The sequence below is a fragment of the Pteronotus mesoamericanus genome, unplaced genomic scaffold (assembly GCF_021234165.1).
Source record: "Pteronotus mesoamericanus isolate MK-2021 breed Mesoamerican mustached bat unplaced genomic scaffold, CSHL_Meso_final contig_20, whole genome shotgun sequence".
Lineage (NCBI taxonomy): Eukaryota > Metazoa > Chordata > Mammalia > Chiroptera > Mormoopidae > Pteronotus > Pteronotus mesoamericanus.
Genome location: NW_026555085.1, coordinates 14,184,133 through 14,204,740, shown reverse-complemented (window position 1 = coordinate 14,204,740; position 20,608 = coordinate 14,184,133). Strand labels below are relative to the sequence as shown.

Genomic DNA, 20,608 nt, shown 5'->3' with positions numbered 1-20,608 from the left:
GAATATGAACAGATTATGAGTACTTTGTTGAGGGACTGGATGTTGACAGAAATTTGAAGATACTTGTTGGGATGGAAACAATACTGGGAGTACGACATTCTAGATTCAGAAGTTCCCTTCCAAAGAATCCAGTGGGCAAATCAGTACGTGCAGAAGTGCACAGGCCAACTTCATGCTAATGTTTGCAGTTGTTTACTTATAGCACATGAATCTAAAATTGGCAAAATGGTAAATCTAAAGACATTTTTCACAAAATTGAATATTTTTTTACATAAGTTAATTTCATCTTTTTGCCACAGATAACATGAATCAACCAAGCTGGCGTACTTGTCTTCATATCATACAAATAGCAATCACAGGTAGTTTCTAACTCATGCTTCCTACTTCAGTTTTCTCAGATCCTATCTGATTGCCACACAGAAGTTCTAAGAGATTTGACCAAATGTTCTGTATCAAAACCAAATTTATTTAGGATATTAAAAGAATAGAACCTCCATTGGTCATGAAGAAAAATGAAACGTAAGTTCACTTTGCAAGGAGAAAGGAGATGCCATAGAGGAACACACAGGATGGAATTCCCACCCCACTTAGTTTGCAGGATATTGACCCTCTTGATATATCTCTTTTTATTTTCACTTGAGTTTCCACTGGAAAACTTACTTTAGGTTCCAAATATGGCTAATTATTTACATTCATTTCTGCACATGAATAGAATACCTCTACTTCCTTCATAAGCACTTATTATACCTAGCAGGCTAATGAGTCTACATATGTTAGTTATATTCACATTTTGGAGCCAGTGGAGTTACAAAAGTGTCTTTACCTAGTCAGGCACCTGATAATTGTATTTATTCTAAGATATTCCAACTGAAACAAAGTATTTGGAATAAGAATCAAGAAAGCACTCAGTAAAAACGCTGTGCACTTTTATATCAGTGCCAAAGTGTGGGTTTGACCTGTGCTATTATATAACTTAATCCATGCTATTGTGGGCATAGCAGATATGTTATTTAGGGTATTGTTGGAATGGAACTGAGAAAGATACCCTAGAGTAAATTCCTATTTGGCTTATTTCAAATCTTGTTAAAATAGTCAAAACAAGATCTATTTTGTTAGAAGTTTTAAATCTTATTTCAGGTTCAGCTTGGATAATTAGCAGATGTTCTCATTTTTAAGAATTTTTAAACTATTTTACTAGTTTGCGATAGAAAAAGCGTGCACAAAGTACAAAAAAAAAGAGTATATTTTAAAAATACTGGAGAATATACAGTGAAAAATGTCTCTTCTAACCCCCTGACCTCCAGCCACCCATTTATACTCCAAGGGTTAAGCACTGTTACTGAATTTTGGTGTATCCTGGTAGAAATAGTCTATGCTCAGATGAGCGTATAGTATTCAGCCCCCCCGTTTTTTTTTAAACAAGTGGTAACAGAGTGCCACCCTGTTGTATACTTTGTGTTATTTCACACAATATGTATGTTAGAGGTCGGATATATGGAACTCAATAGGAGTATGTTTGCAACTACATTCTTTTTGGTGGTTTCTGTTACATTGTATAGATACAATTTATTTCATTGTTCCCTCATTAAGAAGCTTTAGTTCATCAATCCAGTGAATATCCTTATATTATTTTATACCTGTGTTATATACCTGTAGGATAAACTCTTCTATGTGAAATTCCTGGGTCAAAAATGGTTGTGCTCTTTCATTTTGATAAGATTTTGCCAAATTGCTATCCATAGATGTTGTATTAATTATACCCCTACAAAGAATTACGGAGAGTGGTAATTGTAGTAATTATCAGAGAAACAAATAATCTTCATTATGTGACTATGAATGACTTTTAGACCACAGTTAGAGTCATATAGAAGCTACTATTTCGTTCTCTTCTTTAATGTTGGTAATCTGACATCTGGTATCCACTACAATTACAATTATTATCTCAGTTTTACAGATGAGGAAACTGAAATGCAGAGATATTATATAAGTTGAAAGAGTGGGTAGCTGACAGGACATGGACCTAAGTAGTTGGGAAGCTAGAGCCTGCCACCGGGCCAGGAGTCTGCAGTGCTCCTATGGTGCATTTAAAAAATTTTTTTAATCCTGTATGTACATTTCTTGAGTTGTTATCCATACCCTCATTACAAATAATTTTTCTCATATCTTTTTGTACTTTAAAAACCTACCTTTTACAGATGAAGCAGATTAAAATAGAAAGCTTTTATTTTATTTCAGTTTTGCCCTGAGGACACCTAGAAATTAGCACCAAGTTGAAATGATCTTTTACAACAGTCCCCCATATTAGAAATAAATATGCAGCAATTTTACATTTTTCATTTTAAAATTGATGGCCCTTGAGTTATATCAGAAATATGCCCAACAAGCTCCAAATAAACACTTACAATAATAAATGTTTGATTTTTTTTTTTTTAATAACTTCCTGTGGTTCTTCCAGCAAGCCCCCTGACAGTTCATGTGCATGCGAGTGGCTATATTCTGCACCTTGATGTGAGCCTAAGTGAAATATTGGGAGCATAAAAATTGCTTTTGGTAGGTCTGCTAGGAAGGAGTCACGTAAAAGCCATCTTTGATTTAGTAACGGATTTCTTTTTTAGATGTAGTGTATGGCAGCAGTGGTGTGCATCCTAAAGGAAAAATCATCCATTTTATACGTTTATTTTCATATTTTATACAGTTTAGTTCTGTTGTGTGTTTTTGATTTAGTAACAATTTATGTGTTTTTCTGTTGCAGAGCACTGCGGCCTGTGGTGTGGAGGCTCACAGCGATGCCATCCAGCCCTGCCACATCAGAGAGGCTATTCGACGCTACGGCCACAGGATTGGCCCCCTTTCCCCATTCACAGTACGTAATAACAGAGTTATAAAAAGTTATATTTATAATCTGAAAGAATTTTGATTTTCAAGTGGTCAAATGAAGAAGCAATGGAATTGTTGAAAGCAATTTGTGGTGACTGTAATTTTGTTGTATAAAAGTGGCATAATTCTCTTGGGAAATAAAAGTTAGTCATTTTTGTCTCTTTTTGGAAGGACAATTTTTTTCTACAAAATATTATTTTCCTTCAATTACAAATTATGCTTTTTTTGTTGGACCTTATATTTTCTATTTTTCAAAGCTTAGGTTTATAAAACTTTTTTGTCAAATTATATGTATCCAAATATTGCTAGAAGCACTTTATATTTTAAAATTGGTTAGATTGGCAATACCACTTCTATCAGATGTCCTGCTCCTAAACATACTTTGACTTGGAAGAAGAAGAAATGATTTCTTTACTGGCTTTGAAGTAGGCTGAAATGCAGACGGTCTTTCACATCTTCAAATGCTTTTAAAGCTTATAATCAGGGTTTGTTGTGTTTTGTTTTGTTTTTTTTTAAAATAGAGAATTAAAGGCTGTATTTCAATAGCTTAAAGAAAGTGTATGTGTATGCATTAATTAAATGTTCATCTTGTGGCCCTTTAAAAAAAATCTTTATTCATGTTAATAGAACTATCTCTAAGTACTTCTCTATTTATAAGGAATTGATTTTCAGAAAGTGAGGTTTGATTTATGACTGAGAAACAGAACATTTACCATTTGTTTCTCTTCTTTTTATCTACTTCTGCTTTAATATACTAAAGCAAAATATCTATGTATAACATTATATATACAGACACACATCATTGTACAGGGTGGGGCAAAGGTAGGTTTACGGTTGTGAATACGCTAAACGGTTCATTCTTGTATTATTATTTAATAGTTATTATATTTTTTCTGTATGGACAATTGTAAACCTACTTTTGCCCTACCCTATATACTGTAAGTTAATATTTATCTAATACATATACAACCAATATGCCTTTGAAGCTAATGATGCAATTTTAAAATGCTTAATTTAAATAGATCTGGAAAATAGAACAAATTAGCCATGACCTAGAAGGTTCACGCCACTGCCAGAGCACATGGGCAGAAATCAGCAGTGAATGGTAAAGAACAACACCACAGAGGTGCACCCCGGTTTTTATCACTCCTCAGAAAGGACCCACCTTGAAAGTTGTGTTTCATTACTTAGAGCTGTAAGAATTTTCCCAGCCTACAAGACTAAGTATGCCTGTTGCATTTTATATCATGAGTAACAGGATCAGGAAGACAGTTTCTCTCTCTCTCTCTCTCTCTCTCTCTCTCTCTCTCTCTCTCTCTCTCTCTGTATTTATGCCTTTTTAAGTTAAAAATTCTATTCTATTTAAAGCGGGATAGATTTGCAAACTGTTTATGCTAACAATGTGACCACCCTGCCCTGGCTGTCACATACCTTCAACTGCTAAATGGAGGTGCTTCTGATGTTGGGGGGTACTGATGCTCAGTTCCCAGATGCCCACTCCCTGAGATGGTGCTTTATGTGTCCCTAGGGACACTTTGCTTCTAGACTTTGAGTCACAGCTCCTGAGAAGAAAGGAGGCATGTGGGCTACCTCCATAGTCACCATAGATTGAGACCTAAATTTTCATACAGAAAGGGTAGGCTAACTTAACGTCCATTGTAAAATTTCCTTTGTAAACTAAAATGCCCGCAAGCAACTAGTTTGTATTTATGGACATAGAGATCTTGTCTTTGCAACATGTCATTCTGAATCTAGAATGCTTGTCTGATGTATTTTTAAATAAGATACCTAACTTAGAGCATTTATAACTTGATTCATATGTAGCCAATAATTTGAAATGGATTTGGAGAAGTAAAATAATCAAAAGGTCATACAGAAACTGAATTCCAGCATCAGTCAGTAAATTAATAAAATGCTTTTAGTGAGGCATCATTCTGTCTTCTACTGTATAACTTTTGAAATAATTTATACAAAATCACAATATTATCAGTTTTGGGAATATAATTCACTGTATAAAGAATTGTGAGTTCTTCACCTTGGAAACTAGTTTAAATAATAGAAGAAATGAATGATTAAAACCCTGTTGGCTGGAGGAGAGGAAAAAGTACAGACAATGCTTTGCTCTGCATAGCTGCTGGAGTAAAAAAGAAAAGGGATTAGAGTGTAAATATCACCTGCCCCTCTTGTGAGTATTGTGGAGACACTTGTAAATTCTATCATGAGGCATGTCCTGTTGTTATATCCATTGCAGATATGTGGAAACTGAGCCATAGAGAGGTTAAGAAACTTCCTTAAGTCTACTTAGCTAGTTGGTGGCAGAGCTAGGATCTGAACCCTGGTCATTTGGTTCTAGGATCAGGTCAGTCACCACACAATATAACCTCATGTAATATCGATTATTGTAAGCAAAAGGACAATATAAGAAGCCAAGCATCAAAATCACTGAGGACATTCTAGGTTACATAAGTACTCTAAAATAACTACTACAAATCACAGACTCCGAAGTGATTTTCAGAGTTATTTAAGAAAAATAAAAGCTAAGCAAAAAGTAAAAGTAATCTCTTTAAATGTTCTTTAACATGTGTGTAAGAAGATCAGACATATATGGGTGAGGATAGTTGCAAAAATGTGTGTTTTAGGAGAAAGATTTTGGAGCTAAGAGTTGGAAGCCTTGAATTTAACATTGGTCCCATCACTTAATCAATAGCTTAACCTCAGGAAAATTACTTAAATCTTCTAGGTAGGATGCTTTCTGTGATCTTCTGGATAGGATTGAGAATATAGACAAGAAAGAACTCTACAATTAAAACCAATGTGCCAAAACAGTGCAGGCAGACCTCGGAGCTGTTGTGGGTTTGGTTCTAGACCACCACAATAAAGAGGGTGTCACAAATAGCAAGATGTAATCTTCTTGCTAATGAAGGGTCTTGCCTTCAATTTGTAAAAAATACAACATCTGTGAAGTGCAATAAAGTGAAGGTCAGTAAAATGAGGTATGCCTGCACTGTTACAATTGGTTGAGTAGGGATGGAGTACTATGAACATGATATGTGGTAAGCTCTTAATAAATTATATTAATAATAGTAGAAGTAGCTGTAGTATATTTTCTAAAATGTATAAATATACAGACTAAAGTAGAAGCCATTCTTTACATCATTCAATCTCTCTCTCTCACTCACACACACACAGGCCTTACTTTGCAATCACAGAAGAAACTAAATTCTGAATAATAATGTGATTGTTTTTTACACACTAATAGTTTATACCATTAAAAGTTAAATAGTACTTAAAGATTATTGTCTCTGAGAATAAATAGGTAGTCGTTTTTACTTTGAGGATTAATAATGATTGAAGAACATTAATTTTTCTTAATCACCATTATCACCTTGAAAACTAAGGTCTCCGTAACTGAGTGCACATAGTTACCAATAGATTTTTGCATATTAGATAGTATACCCTAGCTCTTATGCACAGAAATCTAAAGACCAAATGGTATGGCCTCAAATTTGTAAAACTTCATCAATTTCAGTTTTTATGAGTTTATAATTTGTGTAATTTAAGAAGTTTTCAGAGACTGATGACTATATCAGAGTTGGTGATAATTTCTTTTAAGATTTTATTGATTTATTTTTAGACAGAGTGGAAGGGAAGGTGGAAGGGAGGGAGGAAGAGAGGGAGAGAAACATCAGTGTATGGTTTCCTCTCACATGCCCCCTACTGGGACCTGGCCCGCAACCCAGGCATGTGCCCTGACTAGGAATCGAACTGGCAACCCTTTGGCTCGCAGGCCGGTGCTCAATCCACTGAGCCACACCAGCCAGGGAGAATTGGTGATAATTTTTTAAAACAAATCATTACTAGCCTCTATTTCTTCAGTTTTTTAAATTTCTTCATTTTACTATTTATGAAAGTAGTATTAATATGTTAGAAAATTAAGAAAATATAGGAAAGTAAAGGAAAACTTACATTAACAAGTGCATCAGGACTCATTGAACAAGGTGTAGCAAAAGTTTTAAATGTATTGTCCTATTAGAAAATTAATATTTTTATTGTATTTTTTCCTTTACTGTTTATCCCCCATACCCACTTCCACCTCTGTCCACCCCTCCCCCCTGCAATCACTGCACTATTGCCCATCAAAATTAATTTGTTTGAAGCGTATTTTCTTTTCGCAGCCTAGAACTTCAAATCTTTTGGTAATTGTTTTTTAAAATAATATTCTTAGAGTTTACTTGTGCAAGTTGAGATGTAAAAGACATTTTAAAATTTTGTGAATGAAGTGGATTTTTGTAGTTAGAGCATTTTGGTTTTTCTCTCAGAAAAAACACCCACAAGAGTAACCCAGTGTATTGGTTGTCTATCATAAAGAAGGTGGTGAGACATATGTTTTATCTAGATCCTTGCAGTTTACAAGCAGTGGTTGGGACCCATAGCTACCTACTCTGAAGCTCAATCCCATCACTCAATGGGAGGTGCTGTGAATGGCTGATATAAAACCAGGTCTATAATTTTGAAAGCCAGAGAAAGGAAACTGTGTTCACTGAGTGAGATGACATAATCCCATGTGTAATGCCTACATCTATTTTAATTTCTCCTCAATGATATTCAGAGTAGAAAAATATGTTAACCCGCTGAGCTTGCATGTTATCAGGTGGTTTCCTATTGAACTAGGGTAGTGCGACAATAAAATTGCTCATTTGAGTATGGTCATTAACCTAAAGCATCCCTAAGCATATCCGCAAAAGTGAGTTGCTTCAGTATCCACTAAGCTATTTTAAAGTCCAAGACAGAATCTTAGTACTTTAGAGCTGTCTAAGAATTGAGAAAGCAGTTAGTTCAGTCTCAGGGAAGCTTTGCAATGTACCCAAAGGCACCTTGTAGGGGAATGACAGGGCTGCCCTAGAATCCAGCCTCTGGACTCTCAGTTTACTGCTCTTACACTGTGGCCATTCACTTTGATGTGTATGTATCGATGATACAGGAATGCTCGCATATCATTGCTTCTTCAGATGTTCACAACAGACAGATGAAATTTCCTTTAAGAATTTCTCACACACAAAAAAAATTATGATACAGTTACACAATGGAATACTACTCAGCAGAAAGAAAAAAAGAACTACTACACTTCACAACAGCATACATGGAACTAGAGAGCATTATGCTAAGCAAAATAAGCCAGGGGGCAAAAGACAAATACCATGTGATCTCACCCATAAGCAGAACCTAACCAACAAAACAAAGATGCAAGGAAAATAAGACTAGCAACACTGAAAGAAAAAGAAACCAACAAAGATAAGAGGGAAGGAGGGAGGGGTGAGCGGGGTGAGGGGAAAGAAGGGAAGGAGCAAGTCAAGGAACATATAGCAAGGACTCATGGACAAAGCCGAAGTGGGGAAGGATTGAGGGAGGGAGAGGGCAGGGGAAAGTGGTGGGGGGGAAGCGGAGACAAATGTATGGGGGGGGATTAATTAATTAAAAAAAGAATTTCTCACATTAAACTTTTAAAAACAAAAATGGCATAGCAGATTGCTTTGACTATTTTGATTTGAAATTTCGTATTAATGAGTAATTCTTATGTCATGGGTGCATTAGATTTGTCTGTGTTTTATGTGTTCAACCTGGAAAACATATCACAAAGTATTAGAATACTTTTCAAATGTAAATGCCAATTGGAAATAGGGTAAGAATTCTTAAATGTTCGTATTTTTGCCGGAAGAAAAAATTTTTTCAGTAAGTTTTTTGGAGGTACTAAATCTATCATAGATTGGAACCAAGTACCTTTTTATAGTTGTGGGCTACTGATTATCAGGGAAAAAAAATTAACATGTGGTGTATTTATAAGAACAACCTAAAAGTGATTGTTCTCTAGGAAAAAAAAATGTGAAACTTTTAGCTGCTTTTAATTTTAAAATGGGGGGCGGGGGTGCAGTCATAAAATTTATTATGTCAGATTATATGAAATTGCAGTTTCTCTAGGTCAAAAACAGTTGAATATCAAAAATTTTACATGGTTCAATTTAGCATAGTGTTCAACTTAGGATTGGTTAGGGAGAGAATGTTTGAAATGTGGAAATAAAGAATTTGGAAGAGCTTGGGAAACCATGCAGTATTAGAATCTGAGATATGTGTTGGTTAATAAAATGATAATTCAATGTAATACTTTAAAAGAAACTTTTCCCCTTCATTATGTTATTCTCACAAAACCGCAAGATGAGTATCATCCCCACTTTATAGATAAAAAAAAAAAAACCCTAAGATCTACAGAAAAATTAAGTAACCAGTTTAAGGCTGCATAGTAAATTCCAGAGCTCTGTCTCTATAGGAGCTAAGTACTCTGGCTCATTGAGACCACGGGCTTCTATGAACTCTCACTCATCCTACTCTTTAAACTTCCTCTTTGCAAACTGACCTCTGTTTTTAACTCTTCAAATGTTCTTATCCTGAAAATGTGAGATAGCATTTTTTTAACTACATTGTATGGAAGACAAGTATTCTAAGATGTATTAAAAGATGTTCCACACCCTGGCTGGGTGGCTTAGTTGGTGGGAGGGAGCATCATCCCCTACACCAAAGGGTTGTGGGTTCAATCCCAAGTTAGGGCACATTTGGAAAGTAATACCTCTCTCTCTCTCTCTCTCTCTCTCTCTCTCTCTCTCTCTCCCCCTCCCCCTCCCCCTCCCCCTCCTCCCCCACCCCCACCCCCACTCCCTCCTTCCTTCCCTCCTTCTTCCCTCTTCCCCCTCCCTCTTCCCCTTCCTGTCCTTCTAAAATCAACAAATACAACCTTGGGTGAGAATTTAAAAAGAAAAAAAAGATGTTCCACATGAAAAGTGTTTCTTTATCAAATATTTCAGAATATCTCTATCTTATATCTATAAGGTCCACTCTTACAATCTCATTCAGTAGGAAAGTGAAAATGTTTCACAAAGTTGTGGATGACAGTTATAATACTATAACCATCACAGTATCCACTTCTTTGTTTTATTTAATTTACACAGCATTGAGAAGTTTTGACACAGAAATTTAGCAGTATGTAATAACATTCTACACAAGCTGCAATTGTGGCTCAAAAGAGAATCTTTTGCTTAAAAGTTATTTCACTAACAATGTCTAACAAATATATTTTAAAAGTAGTAAAGTTTAGAGGGAATCGATATGTGGATTTCTTATCCAGGATAACTTTTCATGATTTTCTGGACAGTATTTTTGAGGTATCTTAAACTATTGTAAGTTACTCAAAGATGTCATAAAGAAAATCTCAGTCATGTACAGACCCTTCTCTGACAAATACTTGCTTAAAGTTTCAGGGCCCGGCTTATTTTGCTTTATTTATTTAATCCAAATTTGGTAATCATCATTACTGGTACTACTATCGTATTTTGTTTGTTTGTTTGTTTAAATCATGTTTATTCTATTACAGTTGTCTCAGTTTTTCCTCCTTTGCCCTCCTCCACCCATCCCACCCCCCACTCCCACAGTCAGTTCCCACTCTGTTGTCCATGTCCATGGGTCATTCATACATGTTCTTTCTCTAGTCCCTTCCCCTTCTTTCCACCATTGTCCTCTGTCCCCATCCCCTCTGGTCACTTTCAGTCTGCTCCATGTTTCCATGCCTGTGGTTTATTTTGTTCATTGGTTTATTTTGTTGAATAAGATTCCACTTATAGGTGAGATAATATGGTATTAGTCTTTTACCAACTGGTTGATTTCACTTAGCATAATATTCTCCAGTTCCATCCATGTTGTTGCAAAAGGTAGGAGTTCCTTCTTTCTTTATTTTTTTTAATGCAGATGGATTTTATTAATTTTTAAGTGTTAAAATCCATTATAAATATTAAAAAATTTAAATCCATTATAAAATCTCAGCAATTAAAACAACATGACACCGGCACAGAAATAATCAAGTAGACCAATGAAATAAAATGAGTGTTCTAGAAACAAACATACATCTAACAATGTAATATATGATAAAAATTGATATTTCAAATCAATCGGGAAAATAAGGCTTATTCAACAAATAAGGTGCATGGACGACTATTACTTGAAAGAAAACAAATACAGAACCCTATTTCACACATTTGACAAAAAATATTCAGGTGAGTTAAAAATCAATATGTAAAATCTAAAGAGTTTTAGGAGAAAATACAAACTAATATTTTTCTTACCCTGAGGTAAATATTCAAACCCAGAAGCTACAAAGTAAAATATTGACAATATGACTGTGTTAAACATTTAAGACTATACGGTAATACACATATAAAAAAAATTGAAGGACAAGTAATAGAATAGAAAAGTATTTGCAACACATCTAAAAAAGGGTTAATAGTTTTTTTAAGGAAACAATTCTACAAACATTTAGTCAAAAATAGATAAAGAATACCAAAAAGTTGTTTAAAGCTATTTAAAAATAATAGAAATAGGCAAGATATATACGAAAACAGGTTTAGTTTCAACAAATAATAAGTAACAATTAAAATAACACATCATTGTCACAATCAGAATAAGTAGTATTAAAAATATTGGTAATATCAAGTATTGGTCACTGTTAAAGAAACTGGGTATTCATAGACTCTTTTTCTTCATCTTCTTAAAGCAGTCCCTTTACCATATCTTGCAATGCTGGTTTTGTAAAGATGTATTCTTTTAGCCTTCTTTTGTCTGGGAAACTCCTTATTTCACATTCCATTTTAATTGACAGCCTTGCTTGGTAGAGAAGTCTTGATTGCAGTCCTTTGTTTTCATGACTTGGAATATTTCTTGCCACTCCTTTCTGGCTTGCCATGTTTCTGTTGAGAAGTCAGCTGCTAGACATACTGGGGCTCCCTTATATGTTACTACCTGTTTCTCCCTTGCTGCATTTAGGATCCTCTGTTCATCTCTGATATTTGCCATTTTAATGATGATGTGTCTTGGAGTGGGCCTCATTGAGTTCCTCTTGAATGGGACCCTCTGTGCTTCCTGGACTTGTGTGACTTTTTCTCCCCTCCAATTAGGGAAGTTTTCCATCCTTACTTTTTCAAACAAGGTCTCTATCCCTTCCTCCTCCTCTTCTCCTCCTCATATCCCTATTATATGGATATTATTACGTTTCAGGTTGTCCTGCATTTCCCTCAATGCCTCTTCATTTTTTTTTATTGAGTCTGTTTTCATTTTCTTGCTCTTCCTGGGAGCTTTTTTCTACCTTGTCCTCCAGCTCACTGATTCATTCCTCTGCTTCTTCTAGCCTGCTTTGGATTCCTTCTACCGTGTTCTTCAGTTCAGAAATTGACCTCTTATTGATAGTTTCTATGTCCTTTTTCATGCTGATATAGTTTGCAGTAAGTTCCTCATCATTTTCCTGTAGTGTTTTGTAATTCTCTCTGAGCTCACTGAGCTTCCTTAGAACCATTGTTTTGAACTCAATATCTGATAGTTTACTTGCCTCTATTCATTGAGTTCTCTTTGTGGGGATTCCTCCTTTCCCTTCGACTGGGGAGGTGTTTCTTTGTCTTCCCATTATTTGTGAGAATCTTCTTTATTTGCTTCTGCTTCTTAAACTGATCTGTCTTGATTTCCTGACTTTGTGGTGTGAACTTCTATGGTAGGGGACTGCTGTTTTTTCTTTCTGGATCAGTCTCTGATGATGTCAGATGTTTATCCCTTCTGACCTTAGGCAGTCTTTTTGAGACTTCTAGGAATCTACTGTCTGTGGCTGTCTCCATTAGCTGTTAATCTAGCCACTCTGCACTCAGCAGTCAGGCTTAGGCACTATAGAGTTGGGCAGAGTCCCTTCTGAGGGCAGGGTAATTGGATCCACACAGGCTGGTACCATCCAGGGGAGTGGTCTGCCTGAGCCAGATGGCTGCTGCTATATGGAGAAGGAATCAGGACCGAGATCCCTCTGGCTACTCTTTCAGTTCTCTCCCCACAGCCTCCTTCGCCAGTCTCTCCTCAGGTGTCTCTTGCCCACTCTGCCCCCACCTTTGCCAGAGACCAGGGTAAGCAGCTGCAAATAAAAACTTATGTGTTGGCCCTTTAAACAGCTGTTTGTGTCTCCAGCCACCTGTCTCTGGCAGAGGGCAGCCCTGCTGCTTTTCGCAGCTGCCTGTTATCTGTACTTTTTGGGCTCTGGTGCTGTAGACTGGAGATCCTTGCTTATGGTTTAAACCCTGCTCTTCTCAGGGGGATTCAACTGGCCATTTCAATTTCCCTCTGGCACTGCCGGCTGTGAGTGCCCCACCCGCCTTCTCGAGTCTCTACCGCACTCCTACCAGTTAGGTTGTGCTAAAGCTGATTCTCCTTTCTGTCCAAGATTATAAGGCTCCTTTGTCGCTCTTTGTCAGTTGTTTGTTCTGGGTGATTTCTCCACAATTTAGTTGTAATTCCAGATTGGTCCTGGGAGGAGGTCAGTGTGACTTCTACTCACTCCTCCGCCATCTTGTTTTCTATCCGGGTACTGCTATTGTAAGCATAGCATCATGATTGTATATTGCCAAATAGAGGTGGCATGATCGTATTATGTTATAAAACTTTTTTGTTTTTGCTTTTATTTTATTTGCATATAGTTGCTATACAATCTTATGTTGGTCACATTAGTTTAAGGTGTACAATATAGTTACTCAGCATTTTTATACCTTACAATGTGGTCAGCCCACTAATTCCAGGAATCATTTGTCACTGTGTAAGCTTATCGCAATAATATTGATTGTATTTTCTCCCCCTTTTTATCCAATCCCCCCACTTCTAGTAAAACTCATTTTGGTCTCTGTTTCTATGAGACTGTTTTTGTTTTGTTCTATTTTGTTTGTTTGTTCATTTGCTTGTTTTTAGATTTCACATGTAAGTAAAACCATACAGTATTATTCTTTCTTCCCCTGACTTATTTCACTTGCATAATACCCTCTAAATCATCTGTGTTGTCGCAAATGGCAAGACCGCATTCTTTTTTATTGCTGTGTAATAGTTCATTTATACACACACATACACACACACACACATTTTATTTATCCACTTATCTATCAGTGGACACCTAGGTTGAAAATCAAAACCGCAATGAGATACCACCTCACACCACTCAGAGTGGCTATTATCAAAAAATATACAAATGACATGTTGGTGTGAGTATGAAGAAAATGAAACACCTTGTGCACTGTTGGTAGGACTGCGAACTGGTATACCCCTTGTGGAAAATAGTATGGAGATTACTCAAAAAACTAAAAATAGATATACCGTATGACTCAGCAATTTCACTTCTGGGTATTTATCCAAGGAAAATGAAAATACTAATTTGAAAAGATAGGTGCATCCCCGTGTTCATTGTAAAACTATTTTTAATTACCAGGCAAAATTAGGGAAGAAGTGAAGAGAGATCATCTGTCATTTGAACTCTGCAGCAATACCTCAAATTGGCACAGCATGTGAATTATTTATAAGGAATTATCCAGTTCCATTTTGGAAAATTCTGATTCTGTTAGCTGGTTTGTTTTACAGTAAACAGTAACTATTCAAACACATTTTGCTTTTCTGTGCCCTCACTTTTATATCAGCAGTAAGCACCTCACATTTATTTCACCATGGGGTATACGTACAAAGGTGATGTACTCACTTGCACAGTTTTATGTAGAGCTTTTATTTGAACTGCTTTAACTATCCAAAAACCCCAATAAACCTAAGTTCCAAGACATAACTTCCTAATCATCAAAACATTTGCAAGAAATTTAAATATAAAATATGAAATGATAGAGCCTTTGAGTAGCACAAAAACTGTAAATGGACTTTCAAATCAAAGATCTGTTAGACCCCTAGAAATCCTGCAAAAAATCCTGGAATTTTTAGGTACTTATTTGAAAAGGAGAAAAACAGTCTTTTCTAAAGGAGGATGGTCAAAATAGAAAAGAAAGGTGATGAGCCCTGTGTATTTTCTCCAAGCTTGTATCATTAAAAGACCTTTTAAATTTGAAGTAAGAAGTTAGTGAACTGCCATTCATTGTAAAAGGCAGGCTATATTTTGTAGCATAGAGGAAGAATTTGAACATGAGAGCAAGACAAAAGGGATTATTGACAGCAAAGAGAAATTTTTTTAGCAGAATATTCTAAAAGGGCCAAATCTTGAGGTTTAAATGTATTATATAATTTCTAGGTTTTTGTAATCTCCTGAAGGAATAGAGACAATGGAGAATATTTTGTGTCTCCTAAAATGGAATTTTTTCTTTAAAAAAAATCACAGGGTTCTTTTAACTCATAAAGTCATGAAAGTAGCAAAAGGATTTAGTTGGAAGAAACTAAACTAAGCTGCGATATCTGGAAATTGAAGTATTATTCTTTAAAAATGACAACTAACTTTTTTAAGTCCATGAATAAGTTTAAGAAGATGTTAAGCATTGAATTAGACCAGCGATTTTCAACCAGTGTGCCACAGAATTTTTGAAATATTCAATACATGACTATTTAGTCAGGGACACTGACCTCTTTTCCCTTGTTAAAAAAAAAAAGAAAGAAAATGACAGCAGCCAACACAATAGCCATCCAGTATGAATGAATCAAAATTATAGCTATTTTTTGTCAGATTGGATTGGCAAAAAATATATTTTTTTGGTGTGCTGCAGAATTTTAGTAATTAGTTTATGTGCACCATGAAATGAATAAGGTTAAAAATTGCTGAGCCCTGACCAGGTAGCTCAGTTAGTTGGTTAGAACGTTGTCCTAATATACCAATGTTTCTGGTTTGATCCTGGGTCAGGGCACATACAAGAATCAACCAATGAGTGCATAGATTAAGTGAAACAAAAAATTGATGTTTCTCTCACTCCCTTTCTCTCTTTTACTCTCTGTCTCTCCCCCTTCCTCTCTCTCTAAAAATCAATAAACAAATTCTAAAAAAAATCAAAAGAAAATTGCTGAATTAGACATAAGTCAGTATATTAAATTGCTCAGGTTAAATAATATCGAAAAAATATTATTTAAATGTTTCAATTATGAATATTAAAAAAGAATTCATTAGTTTTATTAAAATAAATTTCTTATTTACCATTGCCAGAAACATCTAGCATTCGTAAGCATGGACCTTTTTTTTTTAAATGAACACATGTCAGAGTTTTGTTTTTTTTAATTTTTATGTATTGATTTGAGAGAGAGAGAGCAAGGGAAAGAGAGAGAAACATCAATTTGTTGGTCCACTTACTTACACATTCATTGGTTGGTTTTTGTATGTGCTCTGACCCAGGATCAAACCTGAAACAGTGGCATGTCAGGGCAACACTCTAACCAATTGAGCAACCCAGGTAGGGCAACATGGTTTATTTAAGTATAACATTTGTGTACTGTTTTATTGGTAGTGTAAACCGCCTCCCCCCCCCACCCCCCACACACACACACAGAGCCATGATGAGAACCTGTTAAACTGGTGGAGATTTACTTTTTGATAATTTCTTAAATAATGTTATATACTTTATTGTATATAACTGTCATTTAATCATTGAACTGTCATTTAATTTTAGATGTAGTTGCAAAGTTAATCCCACAACATAATAAGTAGATTGTTTTAAGTGGAAAATTTACACCTTCCAAAAATGAAACTGATACCTTACTCCTATGGTGTCCATTGTGTATTTAAGGCTATATCCAAGGTAGAAAAAGTATACAGGAAAAAAAAATAATTATGCATTGTTTTTCTGACTGGTGTTTTAGTTATAATTTGATTTAAACCAAAAACCCCTGCCTGTGTATGCACAGATCAAATATTCCACCCCTACACACTGTCTGTGTATGATCCCAAGCTGTGAGAAGAAAGAATTCAAGCCCATATGTCAGTCAGATGTTATTTCTTGCCCTGGCACCTGGATAAGCTCTCCTACCTGATTGGAGTTCACTTGCAGTTCTGGGCATATACCCAAATTGTGAAGTAGGCTCTCTAGATCTGGATATGTTTTGGTTGATTAGTTGGCAGAGGTCACGAGGGCAGAGCTCAGCGTCAGGCTCTGAATTTGCCCAGGTGCATTCAAGGTGACAGTTGGGCAGCTGTACCCTCGGTGGAAATACCAGGGAGGGAGTATTTGAGTTGACTCTCTGGCTCCAGAAGTTCACAACCTGGCCTGCAAGTTCCTGTCAATTCCAATCTAAACACTTGTGCAGATTTTACAGTTTCCAGTAGAGAACTTAGAGACTACATTTCTGGCCCTGATTTAATTACACATTCCTGATCTAACCTAAAACACCCATTTCCAGATTCTAGACTAATTAGATAAGAGCCTCATAAGTAAATAAGTTATAGTTGACAAGCATTCCTCATACAAGCAAGTTGTTGTTGTTTTTTAAAAAGAGAGAGGGGTGAGGAGAGGTGAGAAGAGAAAGAAAACTACCCTGGGCTCTGCACTGGGCTTCTACTGTCTATAAGAGACACTGTTAGGGCTTGATGCTTGTATGGGTAAACTAACTTCACTTCAGTAATAAGAAGCAAGCAGTATCTTTCACCCACACAATCAGCTCACAAGTGGTTAAAATTAAAAATGAAGAAGGCCAGGCAAGACTCTGTACTGCTACAAGTCAGTCTGTCACCCACCACTGCTGGAAAAGCAGTTCAAAGCACATGCCTTCCTGGTAGGATGAAAGCAAACTTCACATACAGAGGACAGCGCTGGCTTCCTGAGTTTGGACTAGGTCGTAACAATCCACTTGGCAGAATCCATATCTGTGCAATTGAATTACAAGTGATTTAGAAGTGGAAAGACTAGTGATAACATCCCTACCATGTCCTAAGATCCTTAGAGCTCTGATATCTCCATCTGTTAATTCAATATACATTTGCCAAATATGATAGAAATACGTTGAAATGGAGGTATGATATATGGAGACAAGTAGCTGAATGTTTCAGTATAACCAAGGCGATGTGCACATAAGCAGTGCCTTGAGATAGGTGTTGCAGCTGAAGAGTAGGTGGCGCGTTAGGTGCAGAGAAGGAGGGCTCAATTTGGCTGCGGAAGTCAAGAAGGCTTTGTAAGGTCATTAACATCTGAACTGAGTTTATGAGAGGTGAGGGAACTGAGTAAAAATTCTAGAAGATTATTCAGGCAGAAAGAACAAGAATAAAATGGCAAAGAAAAAAAAAAGATAAATGTATGAAAGCAGTATGGCTGTTAGGCCAAGGTGAGGAACTGAGCCGAGACTGCAACGAGGGGAGATGAAGAAGGAAGCGTCAAAGGTAGGGAGGTGACGCTTCGAGAAGGCTTTGAATTCCAAGCCAGTTTACCTAGACATTATGGTGTAGATCAGCAGTTATCTTACTGCTCTGCAGAAACCCTCAAGTACTCTATAGGTATTCTGCAAATAATAAAGTGTTTTCTCTAAAACAGGTAAATTTTTATCTCTGATATTTATTGGGTTTTCTGTCAGATGAAATTTTCCAAGTTGTCAGAAAATTTCTTTTTAGACAACTGATATGGTCATCATGGAGCTACTTTAGAGTTTTTGAGCATGGGGTTAACATGAACAGATCTGTTTTGTGGAGAAATAACTCAGATGATGGCGCAGAGGAGGAAATGGAGTTAGGGTATATAGTAGGCAGAGAGACCATTAGGTGGCTACCACAAATACTGCAGGCGAGAGACCAGAAAAGCCTTTGCTAAGGCAATGAACAGCATTGAGAACAGATAAGACAGAATGTACTCAAGAGATATTTGGCATAAAGAATAAATAGAATAGGACCCTGAATGAAAGAAGAATAAAAGATGACAAGTTTGTGATTTGGGTCAATGCATAAAACAAACAATTAAAAATATTCTCAAAAATAAATTTAGTGTTCAAATGCTTACAAAGAATTTGCATGATGTTTAAAGATTCAACAAGGAAACTAATTTCAAGGGGGATTTCCAGGGGGCTGGAGGTGGAGGAAGCTCAATGCATAGATCACCTGGACTTAAAAAAAAAAAATGACAGTCTAGCTTTCTGTTTGAACTTCTGGGAGTGTTTATATATATGACCAGAAAGTCCCACATACTATTAGGCTGCGTTGATGAAAAAATTGACTTTCTAAGCCATTAATGAATTTGGCCATGCATTCCTGAAAGATGACTATAATCTAATCAGATTTCAAAAATTTTTTCCTCATAAAAGCCATACCTGCAATAGCTTTGTGCTAGTGTAAGTTCCAAAACATCATTTTCTAAACTTTGATTAGAGACTTTCATCTCTGTGGGAATCCATTATCTCCGACACTGCATACATCCCCGGGAAAAGAAACTCTAAGGAAATTAATGAGAACAGCAGGGACTCAGACACCAGATTTTAGAGGACTGACATATTGATACGTTGTTAGTATGTTTACCTTGCTTTAAGAAATTCAGTCTCACTGATTGTAGTGATGCTTCCAATGGAGACACACGTACAGTTCATTGCTGTCCACACAATTATTCCCCTGAACAAGCCCATACAAAACTGTCTCAATTTCAGAGTTTTTGCCCTTCCCTGCTAAGAGTTCTTCCCTCAGATTTATGAAAGAAAACATTTCTTTCTGTGAAAGGTTTTTGTACACCCGCATCTGGAAGTGTTTATTTCAGTGGCATGTAAGCTATCTGTGGATTTAGTTAGCACCAGACCCCCTTTTGTGTACTCCTGCCTTAAAAATTTTATAAATGATCTCATTGAATTTGTGCCAGTGTGCACATGGTTTGGCTGATTGCTGCATATATCCTTTACCTGCCAGTCACCTTTGATTTATGTTCCTTCTGCTAAGCTTTTACCTTCCAAAAATGGTGCCACTGAACTGTCCTCTAAATCATCTTATTGGTTAAATTACTCCAAGATGAGTTGGTATGTTTTTGGTTGCCTATAGACAGATGAATATATATTTTTCTGCCCTTACCCACTATAGTAAAGCCACTTAGGAGGATTGAACATGTTATGCCATCAATCTCCTTATTCCAAATGAATACCATTTGAAATGCTATGCCAAGTCAAGACTAAAGTGACAGAGAAATGTTCATTGGCACCCACTTCTGTTACGAGATCTTCTTTTGCAATTAAGTCTGTTCCTTGAACTGAATCTGATGTGGGGATTTTGTATTTCTCAGAAAAGGGAAATAAATTATCTCAAACAAAATAAGTAAACTTCATCAGAAACATAGAGACTTTATAGACTTTACATGGCTTTACTAACTTGTGAGTTTTCTGATGTTTCCTAGAGAAAAGCAGGTGGCTTGGCAGCTATTTAAAATGTTGGCTATTTGTGGTAGTGGTTTCTAGGGGTTTCATATTTCTAAAGAGAGATCCTAAAGTCCTGATACTTAAAAGTGTTTAACAAAATGATGCATCAGTTTGAACTAATATTCTAGGAGTTCGGTGGTCCCTGAGCTTGCCAGCGAACGCTGTTGCAGGTCACCAGCTCTTACCACTGGGGTAATATTTAATATTTAATGTGAATTGGCTAATGAGGAAGCCAATATTGTGCTGCTAGATCATGGCATTAATGATATATTTTGAAAAGTAGGTTTTAGATACTCAAATATTTCACTTAAGCTTTGCAAAGAACTGCTCTTTTTGTGTTCTATATGATAATAGAGGAGGATTTTTTTAATTTTATGATTGTGCTTGAAATGGTGTGGAAGCATTTAAAATACTTAGGTTACACAGATCTTGGTATCATAGTTCACAAACTGTTGTAAGCAAAGGATACAACTTCTAGGCTGCTTGGCTGTGGTCCCACTAAGCCTGGAGGTATTTACTCCAAAAGACTCAGGAGACTTCATTTATACTTCTGAAA

General features: G+C 36.2%; 1 protein-coding gene across 2 annotated transcripts in view; it reads left to right on the top strand.

The window, feature by feature from the left end:
• The window catches only part of SUPT3H (SPT3 homolog, SAGA and STAGA complex component), a 485,803-nt gene that overhangs the window by 392,580 nt on the left and 72,615 nt on the right, over positions 1 to 20,608 (top strand). The window contains exon 11 of one of the 2 annotated variants that reach the window (XM_054569443.1): positions 2,753 to 2,863. In XM_054569443.1, the coding sequence (XP_054425418.1) occupies positions 2,753 to 2,863 (111 nt within the window). Of the gene's footprint in view, positions 1 to 2,752; positions 2,918 to 20,608 lie in introns of those variants that run through there. The other variant, XM_054569444.1, reaches the window with a different exon arrangement.